Source organism: Rousettus aegyptiacus, unplaced genomic scaffold (assembly GCF_014176215.1).
Source record: "Rousettus aegyptiacus isolate mRouAeg1 unplaced genomic scaffold, mRouAeg1.p scaffold_m13_p_8, whole genome shotgun sequence".
Classification (NCBI taxonomy): Eukaryota; Metazoa; Chordata; class Mammalia; order Chiroptera; family Pteropodidae; genus Rousettus; species Rousettus aegyptiacus.
The window spans coordinates 65,375,198-65,390,793 of NW_023416311.1; the positions used below are offsets into that span (position 1 = coordinate 65,375,198).

Sequence of the window (15,596 nt, forward strand, 5' to 3'; positions counted from 1 at the left end):
AGAATTCCAAACTCTGAGAATGAAATGGAATATTTTAATGTCCTCTTCAATTCATTTCCTTAAACTACAGCATCTAAAAATAACATAGGTTTTTTTGTAAAAGCCAAGAGTTGTCACAAACTTTATAAAGCCAGGAATATCTGTATATGAATGTGTATATGAATATATTTATATTGGAAGGTGTGGTATATACCCATGATCACATAAGCATGTATCTTGGTTGTGTTGAGGAGAAGGGTTTGAGCCCTGGGGAAAAGAATTCAGTTCATTCATTCCAGAAGAAATACATGAAAATAAGCAAGGTGTTACACATCTTTAAGGGCACATTAAAATTATGTGAACTACAGTAAACCTTGAAATTACTAGGATAACAAAAGCAGCCATGGATATTCTAGTTCGGTTTGTGATGACTATGACAGGTTGGGCCTGGGAATATATATGTTCACAAAAGCCTAAGGTAATTTTGATGCAGCTGGTCCTTGGACAAATGTTGAGAATTACTTCTCCAGCAGGGTTTTCTAAGGGTTTTATTTAAGGCAATACCTGTTCAAAGGTCAGTGGTCTACCGTGTCACCATGTTTTTTACCTTCTTAATACTTCTAAGTAGTGGGGAAGAAGATGAGATTCAATTTTTCTCTTTTAATTCACTTTTTTATGTTAAAATTAGAAAATTCCCTATTGATTCCAGAGAGGCTATTTTAAGAATAAAGCATGTCAGCATGCTACACCTTCGTCTCTACAAGGTCTATATTTTGACACATCTGCCCAAACCAAGAAGCTCAGAGGTGAATTTTAATTCTGCATTTAAGGTAATGCCCATAATTATAGAACAATCTGTTTAATATACCATTATGCATGACAGTAAGACTAGCACAAATGAATGCACAATATTGAAATGAATGGTCAAACCTTCAGCCTCACATTTTTTTCTATAAATAGATGAAAAAAGGAAGAATTATTGGTCAAGACCATTACCTATTTGAATGTTTTGTTGGAGACGCCAATGGTTAATAATGGCCTTACTGGTATAACTAAAAGTGTAATTAATCATTCAAGCAATTGTTACTTCTAAAAATTACAGCTTTAGAGACAGAGACCTGGCAAGGCCAAAATTTTAATTTTTGCACAGAATGCTTTATGAGAAACTGAGAATGTGGCAATACCTAGAAACCAGTTTAAATAAAAGCCATATGTGATTAGTGCAACAGGGTACAGTGGCTTAGCAAGGTGACTTCAAATCAAATTACAAAAATATCAATAGTTAGCTAAATAAAAGGGTAAGAAATAAAAAGACAAAATAATGAAGAATGTAGTCGTAATAAAAATTGAAGAAAATGTTCATTTCACTGGTCTATAAGGATAGCTACAATGAATAAATGTCCATCCGGCATGAACTGACAAAAAATAGAAATAGTGAAAAATGTTAATCTCATTGATAATTACAGAAGTGTAAACTGAAAACACTAGAAAGCAATACCACTTTTTCATTAAATAGAAAAATGTGATAAATGTGCTAAAAATCAACACTGGCAGGACTTTGAAGAAAGCTGCATGGCTATCTTGCTGATAATGTAGTGAAATGATGAGTTACACATTTCTGGAAGCATTTTAGCAGTCTGTCATGAATTATGAAATCATGAAAGTGATCAGGCCCTCTGTACCAACCTTGACCACTGTAGGGAAGATATACTAGCCAAAGACCTTGAAAGGGGAAAAAAATTCCTGCATGAAGATGGTTAGCACCACAGCATATCTTAATGCTAAACCTGGGAAATTGCTTTTTGATATACCTAATTATTCAGAAAAAGCTAGAAAAGTGGTAAGTTAATGTGGTAGTATGTATACATACACATACATACCTCAATATGAAGAATTTACAGAAATGTAGAAAGATGTAAATGAAGTAAAAAGCAAAAACAATGCATACATACACTGAGAGCCAAACTATAAAATTCTTTCTGTATGGTAGGATTCTGGGGGTTTTAGAGATGAAAATAATAGCTGATTTTCAGGGCAGAGGTTCTCTAATTTAATTGCACAAAAGTAATCCATGGAGCTTGTTAAAACTTGGGGGTGTCTGGAATACGGGTTCAGGAATCTGCATTTTTTAAACCCTTAGGTAATTCTAATTATAGTTACCTGTGGAAAACACTTTGATAAAAAATTATTTATATGCTGGGGTTAGGAGCATTTTTAGTTCCTTTTAGTGTCCATCTTTTACATATAAAAATATCATAAAATATTAAACAGTATATTTTTAAGCATTCGGTAGGCTCATCTTATTGAAAATGAATTATGTCCAGAAATATACTTGGAAGACTGACAAATTCCATCAATGTATGTTCATTCAGCACATAATTTTCCCCATAAAATGTTCTCTGCTTTAAGGGGGAAACAAAGCCAGTTCAGATGCCGGCTGCTGGGCAGTATGCTAGGCCCACTCAACAGTTCAACACTCCATCCCTACCACTCAGCATTCAAACCGCACATCAGGAAAATCACTGAGTATCCCAAATACTCAGTACGGTACTCAGCCTTTAGTAGCAGTTGACGAGCGACCACTCCCTCCTCCGTGATACATTTTCTTCACATGACTTTCAGAACACCATGCTCTCTTGGCTATCTTCTAATTGCACTGGTGGTTCCTTCTTGGTCCTCTTTGCTGTTCTCCCCCACTCCTCACTCAGGCCATGGCCCTCTTCTCATTTCTATCTACAGTAACTCCCTGGGTGGCCTCAACAGTTTTATAGTCTTAAACACCACATAAATAGCATAGAGTCTTCCACCTGGCCCTCTGTCCTAAATGCTGAACTTCTATCACCCACTGGAGACTTAACACCACTTAAATGACTTCCTCACTTTCTATTTCCCCCTCTCTTACACTCTACTTAAGCCCTACTGACCTTCAAAATACGCAGTGTCCTCCTGCTCTAGTGTCTTTGCAATGGCTGTTTCCTCTGTTGGAAATGACTTTCCCTTCATCACGTATCTACATGTTATTTCCACCACCTGCTCCAGTTTTTGTTTAGATGTCTCCTTCAGAATAAGATGACCACCTTTTAAGAACTGTACTGACCCATACCTACCTCCAGTAGCCCCATCCTTCTTGCCCTTCTCGCCCAATCACCTTCTAACTTAAAATAATATGTACTTATTTATAACGTTTACTGTTAATTTTAAGTCTTCCCTTCACTAGACTGTAAGCTACACAAAGCCAGGGAAGTTTTTGTTATAGTTGCCTCTTCTGCTCATGATATATCACAAGTGCCTAAACAGTGACTGGCATATATTATCACTGCATAAATATATGTGTTGAATGACTAAAATCATAAATGTCAAAGCCACATAGTATCAAGGTTTAATTGAACATAGTAATTTCATGTAATGATATCATCATCACTCAAAAAAAAACTATAACTTCCTGTTAGTGTCCTTCTCAGATTAAATTGTAGATATAACCTTATATAATTTAACATAATTGGAGAAATAGGAAGAAGTTCCTACGGCAAAATGTAGTCTAAGTGGAAAGTCTCACTTGAATGCTTGTGACAGGCAAAGTATTTGGTACCTTTCTTTAAAGAACCAGTCATAGAATCATTGATGTATCTCAAGGGTCTTTCTTAGCAGTACCTCACCAGATGCCCTAAGGAAAGTCACTTAAAGCTTTTAACTGTGTATCTTAGGAGCCCCAGGTACATCATGAGCTAGAACCTAGAAGCAGCTAGAAAAACACTTCTGCCTACTCCTAGTCTCCCCATTCTTTCGACTTATCTTGGCTTCACGATGCTTACAAAATTCTGTTGCATTAAGTTGTCTACTTCCCTTTCTTCCCTACTAGCCTGCCTGTCTCCTTGAGAGCAGAGGCTATTGCCATATTGCTGGTACCTACACAATACCTGGCAGCACATGGTGATTGCTCATTAAGCATTCATAGAATCAGTGAATGATTTCGAGTTTCATAAGGTAAGACATGCATAACCAATAGAACTAAAGTATTAATTCAGACAGCATTGAGTTAATGAAAGTATTAATAAATCACCACAAGGATATGATCATGCAAATATAGAAGATCCCTTCTTTTCATTCCCTTGTTAGCCAGGAAAGAAGTGCCTTCACTTCAAGTGATTTATTCACCATTAAAGCAGTTGTCGGAGTATGTGAGTAAAAATCTAGCATTCCTGTAAAGGACATTTAGAGTGCTAAAAGACATGGATTAGGTTTGAGTCCTGACTCATCATAGTTGTGTAACTTTGAACAAACACTTTGCCTTCCAAATCTCAGGTCTTTCACCTATGAAATGGGGCTAATATTTCTCTTTACCTTCAGAACACTGTTGTAAGGGTAAAATGAGACTAACTCTGTACAATTTCTTTGACAAAAAATAATTATTTATGACATATTCTTCCTATTTTCCCTCAGTTTTCGGTCACTCAGAAAAACATTAAGCATCTAAAGAACAATGATATAGTTCAGATTTTTACCTGTCTTATATATAAATTACTATGAGCTTTTCAGAAAAAAAAAAAAAAGTCAGTAGAATCCACATTAGATGCTTTTTCCATCTGCCCAATCTTCCTTAACAACTTTGAGGATAATTATCAAGCCTTCTTTTAATATTTTTCTCACATGAACATTTTTCTCCTATATTGGCCAAAATTAACATGGAGCATGGATTTAAAAACTCTCAAGTCCAATTATGATTAACTTTGACATATTTCCAAATCCAAATAAATGCAACAATTCCCTAATTGGACATTGCTGACCAGGAAAAGGTAAAAAAATCTGTTTCCTATTTTTTTCTCTATAAAACACAAGAGCTCATTTTTAAATTTCATACTACAGACAGTATCTCTTATCTGATGCAATGCCTTAAATTGCCATAGCCCTTGTTAGCTCTTTCTGTATATCTCTCACTATTTCTTACCTCAGAAACCAATAAACAAAAACATAAAACAAAACAAAACAAAAACAAAAACAAAATGGTGAGGTCACTGGAGAATGGCTTCAATACACATAAATCAAATAATCAGGTGTGAATACAAAAATAAGAGTGACAGCAGCTATCATGTAGTTCTAGAGATACAATTGATTTATTACTAATAGGGAAATTTTAAGACTATTCAAAACTAGTGATTACATTTCCAGACTATACAAAAATACCAAGGAAATAATATGCAATTGCTATATTTCACACAAATTTTAACCATAAAAAGACAAACAAACAGCAACAATTGATTCCAGTATATCAAGATACACAGTGATGATGACAGTGACCACAACAACCAGATGTAATTTTTCAATAAAAATAAATTAACTCCAAAAATCCTCCTCAAAAGTTAATGTCGTGAGAAAACAAACAAACAACAAACAAAAAACCTTGAGGTAAAAGCCATTTGCTTACCTGACTTATATCACTTGTCCAGGCGGCTTTCTCCTGGCGTGAAGGTGCTAACAAGACTACAGTGAAAGGGGCAGCGTCTGGAGGCTCCACCACTATTTTAAAGTCCAGGTGTCCAAACACTTGCCCAGAACCTTTGGCTTCAATACACATAAATCAAATAATCAGGTGTGAATACAAAAATAAGAGTGACAGCAGCTATCATGTAGTTCTAGAGATACAATTGATGTTCGAGCCCAGAATCTCATTTCGGCAATGTGGTACTTCTCCAGCACATAGGGTGGGGGTCGGGGTGGGGGGGGGGGTGGGTAGGGTGCTTTATTAAGCTCATAAGCAGATGAAGAAGCTGAAGTCAGTAGGTGACTCAGGACTAGGATCCTGGTCTCCTTCTCATTTCACGTTTTTTGTTTTTTGTTTTTTTAATTTTCATGATCTACAGAGTTCTAATGCTCTAATTCAAGTTCTCTCTTCTCTTCCTGACACTGAAAAATTACTATCATGAGCCAAATTCAGCAAATGTGAGTTCCCAAAGATGGTTTAACAAGGTTCACAGGTTAAAAGGTTCAACAAAACTTTTCCTATATAAATGACTTCAGGGAGTTTATTCTCAGTATCTCTACTGCCTCCTTAAGCAGCTTTTCTTAGCTAGAAACAAAAACTACAGGATTTTTTAATTATAATATATTTCTAAGTGATAGAAAGTGACTTACAGTCATCATCACTCGCATCGGGCTCCTCAATCAAGGTACATTCTATTAGAGAGAGAACCCCACCTGTCTGGAAACAAACCAATTTTTCATTAAGAAGCTGAGAATCTGGCATAGGTTGGGAAGCAATGATTTATAAATCTTATGTATAAAAGTAATTGAACTCATTTAACTTCATGATTCTTCTCCTCCAGCCCACTCTTACTCCCAGTGTTAATAAAATTTTGAAAATGAGTCTATGGGAGACTAGATGGTACCTTAGAGGCCCTTGAAAGCAAACCCCACTCAGCAAAGGCTGAGCTTACCAACCAGGCAGTGACTGAAGCAATAGAAAGCCATCATGGCGTTGGACAATATTTTTAGGCAAAATAATAGAAGGTATAGACAGGCAAACTTCTCCTGTAAAGGGCTAGATGTTAAATCTTTTAGGCTTTGCAAGCCATATGATTTCTATCACATCTACTCAAATCTGCCATTTTAAAAAGCATGAAAGCAACCACAGATGAAATTAAACCAAAGACCATGGCTGTGTTCCAATAAAACTTTATTAACAAAAACAGACATCAATCAGTCTGTGGGCCATAGTTTGCTGACACTTGGTATAGAGCAAGATAAAAGAGCATTTAGCAAATATTACAATAGTACACTGTAGTAATTTGACAAGATTTTTATAGCTCAGTAGTCATCAACTAGTAATAATTTTGTCCAGATTATAATTTTAATGACACTTCTACATAGTAATGCACACTTAAATATCTATTACTTGGGATCCAAGTGAAAACAAAGTAAATGCCAAGGTTGGTAACTATACATTACCTCATCATACAATTGTGACAATGTTTTATAATATCAGGCATGGGAAAGTCATAATTAAATTAACCTCAATGCATCTTAATTTCATGAAACATAAATGGAATAGTAATGTAAAACCAGTACCTTGAGCAGATGAAGCTTTCCTCCTGAACTTCTTGTACAAATTAAAAAGTGTTTTGTAAATAAGAAGCATTGCCTTTCTCCTTCCTTTTTCAAAGATAACGAACCCAGGCGAACTTTACTAAGTTTCCCCTTCTCAACAGAAGGTACTTGAATAAGAGAACCTGGTGATCATAAAAGTGAAGAATAAACAGCAATTAAAGTTCCGTCAAGTGAGAGCTGTTCCTGATGCAATAAACACCAGGACCTGTTTCCCAATAAACCAAGGATTTACTGAATGCACCATTGGGACAAGTAAATCCCCTATACTCTAAGCAGAAGCAGCAGTACATTGTATTTTAAGGGTCACGGTAATTCCTACATATTTTTTTTTTTTTGTAAAACACTTTTGATTTGATTACTCGTCTATATGCTGGAAAGAAAATAAGTTTGAAAGATAGCCAAATTGGATACAAAGAATAAGGCACTTCTGCCATCTGTCCTTCGTGATCTGATCTCAATCAATTTATTTACTTCACAATAAGGTATATATTGTATAATTACTTATTATAATAAAATAATAAAAAGCAAGTAGAATTTATTCTTCTCACAGCACTAAAGGTAAATAGTATATTATTAGAGCTTACTTTGTATTTAAAAAATAGAATGTGCAATATATGTATATTATAAAAATAAACAGATTATACAATTCAACACAATTTAGTTAAGGGCTATTTTAAAAGGGCAGCTATTTCAAGTTACATTTAAATTATGTGTGATAAAAATTCTTTGTGGACTCTAAATGGAAAAGAAACCACATAAAGTACATACCTAGGGCATTCCTGTGAAAAAAACTGCCTTCCAATCAATGTGAGAAGCTCTGCATAGACTTTATATAGTTTCCCTCTAATAATGACCTCCCTCTCCCTTCAAAATAAAATTCCAATACAAGCTAAATATCAAACCAAAGAGTACTAAGAAAGATTCTTGTAAATACCTTGCCTCTGACTTCTGAAAAGGCCTGAGCCAGTATTGTTTCTATTTGTTTAACCTACCACCCACCCCAAATGCAGCCTTATGAAGGCTCATATCAGCCTCTTAAGATATCTTGGTGTACAAGTGGGTTTGGGAGTCAGTTTCAGAAAGAATATTAACAAGGCTATGAACACTCAATAATAATATGGTCATTGGTAAATGTTTCTAGCACTTAATTATTTTGTAAATCAGAAATTATAGAATACACTGTTGAGTCATATATTAGTAATTACTATGAATTTCAGCTTTGAGGTAAAAAAATAGATGTTTCCTTGGCAACTACACACTAATATGCTTAATCTATAACTGTTTCCCTCATATCCAACCAGGAAACTGTATTTTAGCTATATACAGAAATCCATACCACTGAATTAAAAATGAGTAATTGTAATCATTTGGTTTAGAAAAACATTATATTGGAAAAAAACACGTTAAGTGTATTTTTTCACATTTCATCTTATGTTTGACATGGCATTTTAACAACCATGAGACTTAAAGAGTCCTCTCTACAAATTATAGAAATAATTAGTATTAAATTAGTAATTCCTATCAGACCATTGATATGATATGGTGCTCTGTGTCTCTTTCATTAGTCTATCTAATAATTGGGGCAAATTACAACACAATTTATTTCTATTACTAAATTCCCATAGAGTGGCATTCAAGACCAGCTACTGCCCTTATTCTCTTTTTTCTTTTTTCTTTTCAATTTTACCTTCCCCCCTACCCCCAGTTTTATTGAGAAATAATTAATGTACATCATTGTATAAGTTAAGGTGCATAATATGATGGTTTGATTTATATACATTGTAAAATTACCACAATAACGTTAGTTAACATCTATCATCACATATAGATACAATAAAAAAAGAATTCCCCTTCTGATGAGAACTCTCAAGATTTGTTCTCTTTACAACTTTCCTATATATCATGCAGCAGTGTAATTATAGTAATCACGTTATACATTACATCCCTAGTAGCTGTAAGTTTGTGCCTTCTGACTACCTTCCTCCAATTCCCCGTTCCTCCACCCCTGCCTCTGATAAGCATAAATTTGATCTCTTTTTCTATGAGTTTGGTATGTTTTTGTTTTATTTTGTTCTGTTCTATTTTTAGATGCCACATATAAATAAAACTATAAATATTTGTCTTTCTCCGACTGACTTATTAGCACAGTGCCTTCAAGATCCATCCACGCTGTCAAAAATGATAGGATTTCATCATATAATATATATATCACAATGTCTTTAGCCATTCACCATCAATGAGCACTTAGGTTGTTTCCATGTCGTGGCTATTGTAAATAATGCTGCTATGATGTTTTTTCTAGTTAGTGTTTTTGTTTCCTTTGGATATATTCCCAGAAGTCGAATTGCTGAATCATATGGTAGTTTTATTTTTAATTTTTTGAGGAACAGCCATACTTTTTTCCATAGTGGATGCACCCATTTATAATCCCACCAGCAGTGCACAAGGGTTCCCTTTTCTCCACATCCTTGTCAATATATATTATCTCTCTCTCTTTTTTATTTGTTTGTTTGTTTGTTTGCTTGATGCTGTAATCCACTTATTCTTAATTCCGCTCAGTAGTGAAAAAGCATGAAGACCAATATCCAGATTACTGGGTTAGGCTTTTGAGAAGGTATTAACTATTGCTAGACCCCATGTTACAAGTTCAAAGACCACCAGTACACTGAAAAAGTACATGATTTTGAGCATGGGAATGATCAAGATATCAGAGATGTCCATCTCTCATTTCAGTGCATTTTGCTCTGAATTCAGTCACCTTTATTTAATTTTCCTGATTCACATTTCCATAAGACAATGTTAACTATGTATGATGGATTTTGTACAAAATGTCCATTTAAAGTGCCTTTTTTCTTCTACTAAATACTCATATATATTCTGTGTTATTGAAAATAGAAACTCATTCCAAAATTTGGATCTTGGTTTTTAAAGTTGATGTCATAACCTCACAGGGCCCTAGTCTAGATGCTTTGGTTAGCATGAACTACTTATTTAATCTTCACAAGAACCCTAAATTATAGGTACTACAACTTAAGAAGAGAAAACTATGACAAAGAGAGGTTAAGTAAATTGCCCAATATCACACAACAAAAACGTGAAGGAGACAGAATTTGACCTCCAATGATATGGCTATTATTGCTCCAGACACTTAAACATTTATTCGACAAACTTTGAATACTTTGGGAAATAAATGACAATATCAAACCATCGATATGTTATAGTACTTTGCATCCTACTCATCAACTGTCTAATAATTGGAATCGATTTATAATTAAACTTCTGTTGTTTGAATCACTAAATTACCATGGGCCAACATTCAAGATTAGCTGATGCCCCAGTCTGAGGCGGCCTTTCAAATGACTTATTTTTCTAGTCCTCAGAATAAAATTTCATTTAAATTTAAAACCATGCAATATATGTGCACATATGCATTTGTGCATGCTGACACACACGCAATGAAACAGACCTTATATCAGCCCTAGAAGTAAATACCACAAATAGTAGCTCTCAGTTAGATATAAATTGTAGTCCATTTCATAGAAAATAGAATCCCTCAAAGTTTAAAGGAATAAAAAAAGCACCTCAGTGGGTTTTAAAGCACATTAAGGGCATTTAGTAAAAATGATAATAGGGGTAATCAAAGCAAAACAATGCAAACTTTCCACCCAAACTGTCCATAATTGGATAACTTTCTGCTTTCAGATTAAGGTCTGATTTTTTAAAACCACTTTGATTGAGTAATTCCTAAACAGACCAACCAAATCAAACAACACAGAAGAATACTGCTGAAAGGCAAATCATCGCATCAACATCAATATAAAAACAACATCGGATATATTAATAACTGACAGGAGTGCTTTAAACGCGTGATACAGAACAAGCAATAAATAAACACTTGACTCGAATCAAAGGGAGAGGTGGCTCGAGATCGATTTTCTTCCAGGGCAATTAAAAAATATGACTTATTCAAGATTTTCAAACATCCAGCATTTTTCATTATAGATGGTTTTACAAACTTAAATCAAAACAGTATAAGTTTGCAGAAATATATTAAATGTTTATGTGTAATAATCCTTATCTATCAAAAGTCCTTTCAGAAATTGAATACTAGTAATAGAAACTTTTTTCCCATTTTCACATAAAGCTCAAGTCAATTAGTATTTTTCAGTAAACTCTGAACACAAGAAAAATACAAAATAAGACACCTTACTACCAAAACTGCAATTCAATTTAATCCAAAGCACATCTTCCAAGTATCTATCATGGAAAGCACAGTACTAGGCAAGAGGGAATTCATAAACATTGCTCTTCAGAGTTATAATTACTGGGAGAGACAGGCATGCAAACATGTACATATCATACATAAGAAGATGAAATTCATGCACCAGAAGCAAAGGGCCTTGGAAATGAGGTGGAAGGTAAATTCATTCTAACTGGAAAGGAGGGGAGGGCAGGGAAGGGGAAGTTGAGGGGAAATTTTTTAAAGGCTCCTTAGAGGTGTCTGACCTGAGCCTGGTAGTACAAGTAGAATTTTTGAGAGGCATTAAAGAGAAGGGTAAGGGTATTCGGGTCCCCAGGTTGGGAACAGCACATGTAAAGGCACAGAGACAGACAAATGCCAGGAAGGCAGGAGTCAGTACGGAGCAATAGGGGGGAAATTAGGAGGGCCTGGCATTGTTAGCATTATATTACACTATTATTTAAAGAAAAATTAATATGAAAAGCCAAAAAACGAGGAAAAGTATAATTTCCTAAAATATACTTCCAAAATAGAACAGCATGTGTTAATTTTTTAACATATTCTATGCAAAAATTAATGTGCACAGCACAAATAATGTCTTGTTTGATGAGGTAAAAAATATTTTCAGCAGCACATTTTGGTAGGTGACAGAAACGCAAATTATCTTATTAAATAATATTGGCATCTTATAAAAAGAAACTACATAAAAGGTTAATTCTAGTTCCAAATTCATGTGCCACTCCTCACCATGTTCAAAATTATAAGTGTGTGCAATATATTGTCTCAAATCAATTTCATGGGCATGTTCCCCTCCTGCAGAACGCATAAGCACTTAAAAAGAACTTGGGATGTGGTTTACTTCCTGCACTTTGGGATGAGAGCCATAGAGGAACATGCACCATTAGGCTATTGCTTCTCCACAGTTTCTGGCATAAATATTTTCAGCTCTTCAAAGGCTTAATTTACTGGGTGATACTTCCAAAGCACACCCCACATATAAGGTATCTTCACCATTACCAAAGTGTGGCAAGGATCAAAAGTGAGACAGTTCATGGCAACTGGAGTTATCAATTGAATCAAATCATATAATGTGGGGCCTCCAGAAGTGCTAATGAAAAATGGGAACAACAGACAGCTGTTTTCACTTCAGACATTGTCTCCACTACTAGGTGGAAGATCTCTGAGTATTGCAAGTTTCTCTGAGCTTTTGCCTGGATGTCCTCACCACCTGGCACTGACATTCCTATCAGCTGGACTGATCTGTCCTCCTTGGAGCTGTAGAGAATGTCCTGTCCACTGAGGACAAGACTCCAGTCAGAATGTGATTTACTGTCCCACTTGTGCTTTTTCTATTATTGTGTTACTGTTTTTCATGGCCCCTGAAAAGAAACACTACAAAGGTAGGCCTCAACCACAGCCTTGGTCAAGGCCAGGGGGATGTCCTGCACAAATAGCATTAATGGCACAGCTCAATCAAGCCTGCTCCAACATGCTTTCCTGGATCTGCCAGTGATGATGTGCCAGTAGCAGACATCATTTAGACTGTGGGTCTGCTGAATGGGGACTTACCTTGGCGGATGAAAGTTTGGCTGGTGTCCAGCAAAATATCACAGCCTTCTACAATCATTCTTTCTATGGCAAGGTTCTTCCTTATGTTTTCAGTGTCACTCACTTCATCATGCATTACCCTGTCAGACACAACAAATACAGGATCACAGCAAGAGATACTTTCTATTGCCCTTGCAGGTAAGCAAAGAAGTGCTCCACCTGGGAACTTGCATGAATGCAGCAGGGGCTATGCGGGAAGCAGCCTGAACATGCAGGCTTCAACAAGTCATTACCCAAAGCAAAGTACTTTATGACTCTGTATGATAAGTTGGCCAGCGATAAATGAGTATCCTGGGAATGATGCTTGTAAATGCAACAGGAGAGCAACATATTTTTTATGAACAGCTACCTTCATTAAAATTAGGATGCTATTTCTTAGAGGCAAAATAGAGACCTGTACACCATGTATCCTATATAATAAGGTAAAGGAACACAGAAATAAATAACTGCCAAAAACACTGAAAAGGCACTGATAAATCCAAAACATATATTTTCCAACTTCTTGCCAAATATGAATACAAAAATACAACAAAAAATCATTTTTCTATTACCCTAGAAGAAATGTGAAACTTCTCTAACTTAAACCTCAAGAACTAGCAGGAAACGTTCAGGTAAATCTAAGAAGTGAGACTGCGTCTTGTTTCTTGCTCTCCAGACAGATTAGGCTTCCATGAAAGACTAAGCTGCTCTTTCCAATATCAAGACTTTATTATAAATTTTCCACATACCTGGACAGTTCCTCCAATTTTGATTTAGCAAACTCTAGACTTTTCCTCTCCACATGCTCATGGGGTGTATGAGCCAGGAGTTCATGAAGCGTGATGATATACCTGGGGATCTAAATGCAAAGGCCAGTGTGAGCAAGAGGTGGGGATGAGGAACACTGGGACATTCTCTACTGCGCCATCATCACCTCCAAGAAGCTCATCTCTACTCTTATAGTTTTGTTTTACAAATATATTTTTAAAGAAATACATTTAAAATAAACTATGCTTCAAACTTCACACACACACACACACAAACTTCATCAAGAACACATAAAAAGGGTAATAAGGTATTGTTACCAAGAAACAATTATTTCTTTAGATTTTTAATATAATCACACATTTCTTAATCATAATTTTTGAAAATTGGTTCATAGGGAAACAGATATAGCTATCATCAGGTTATTTGAGTCTGTATTTTATACTTATTTGCCTTTTTACAATTTTTTTAAAAAATTGAATCCTACTACAATGTTCTCCTTAAGAATTAAAACTTGAGAAAAGATACATTTACCTGATCCTGTTTAACCTCAACTCATCCTTCTAGCAGTAAAAATTATTATTTAATTAGATTACGTACTTGTATTTTTGTTTGTTAACAGATTATCAGAATTCTGTCAAAGACAGAAATTCTACCAAATCCCATGAAGGTTTTAATAGACAGCAGACATTTAACTCAAATTATAGTGATTCGATATATTTATTTTTTATTGGCTTAGAAACTAACATTTTTTAGAAAGCAGGGGAAGTGGGTTTAATTTTAGTAATAACATACATGAACAATAATTACTATAACACTGCCCACTACGGGCCACATCAGGTACTTGAGGTTTGCATATACATCAACCTGTCAGCAACATAAGGATTATTTCCCATTTTACAGATAGGGAAGCAAACTATGGAGATGTCCAGTAACTTATCCAAGGTGGGCTCATGAAGAATGGCAGAGCCAGTCATGAGTCGCCTCTGTGTCTCTTCTATGGAACTGAGGTCTCAGTCAGCACTTAAAAGGACCTTGAGAATGAGGAAAGCAAAAGCTTCCCAGGGCCCTTTGGGTAGGTAGCTCCTTCCATTCTGACCTGAGGCGCTGTCCACAGATCCGCTTTTGCTCCCATGCAGGTGGTGCCCTCCGCTGGGTTATTTACTAGAATTTACTGAGTGTCCACATTTAGGCACAAGGCACAGAGGGCAGCACCATCAGTGCAGAAATCAATCTGCAGCTCCTGCTCTGGAATCGCTCCAGGAAATGTCATCAAATTGAAGTTTCGGAAGTTTATAAAGATTCCTTAGCTGTAGGAGGGCAGGGCACATGAGACCTCTCCCTCCGAAGCACATGTACAGGATGCTTTCTCTCTCCCTCCCTCCTATAAGCTTCTCACTAAAACTGCCTGTAAGGTTATCCCACTTGGTGAAGGCTCCTGGGATAAGTATGCTTTTAGATATCCCTTTTGTATAATCCCATGGCTGATAAAAGTTTGCCTCTAAGTTAGTAGTTTTACAAGAAAATTAAGGCAATCAACAGCTAATGTATTCAATTTTTGTAACGAAGAGGGCAGGAGTGGGAGAGCCTGCTACTTATAACGCACTGAAAACCCACAAAACTAAGTTTAGTCAATAGCTTCAGGATCCTCCCCCATTAATTAAAGCTATTTTAGAGAGCTCCTTGGCTAAGATTCAAGAGGCTAGATTTAAAATTTAGGAACTGGCCCTTTCTACTTTCTAGTGCAGGCACAAACAAGACTGAAACTGCCAAGAAGCAAAGGGTGTTCTGCAGACAAGTGGACAGCTCCTCCAAAGCTCATCTGTATATTCAAGAGCTGATTATAAATCTATTCTCAAAAAAAAAAAAAAAAAAACCAAGAATCATAGAAAGTACTGTCTAGATGAATCGTAATTCTGCTTTC

General features: G+C 35.7%; 1 protein-coding gene across 3 annotated transcripts in view; it reads right to left on the reverse strand.

Moving 5' to 3' along the window:
• Nucleotides 1–15,596, reverse strand: part of RASGRF2 (Ras protein specific guanine nucleotide releasing factor 2) — a 191,714-nt gene that overhangs the window by 95,056 nt on the left and 81,062 nt on the right. For all 3 annotated transcript variants that reach the window (XM_016123395.2, XM_016123415.2, XM_016123406.2), the window contains exons 8-12: nt 13,657–13,766; nt 12,890–13,008; nt 7,042–7,202; nt 6,109–6,175; nt 5,402–5,538 (exon numbers count right to left, since the gene is read on the reverse strand). In XM_016123395.2, coding sequence (XP_015978881.2) covers nt 5,402–5,538; nt 6,109–6,175; nt 7,042–7,202; nt 12,890–13,008; nt 13,657–13,766 — 594 coding nt within the window. The remainder of the gene's footprint in view (nt 1–5,401; nt 5,539–6,108; nt 6,176–7,041; nt 7,203–12,889; nt 13,009–13,656; nt 13,767–15,596) is intronic.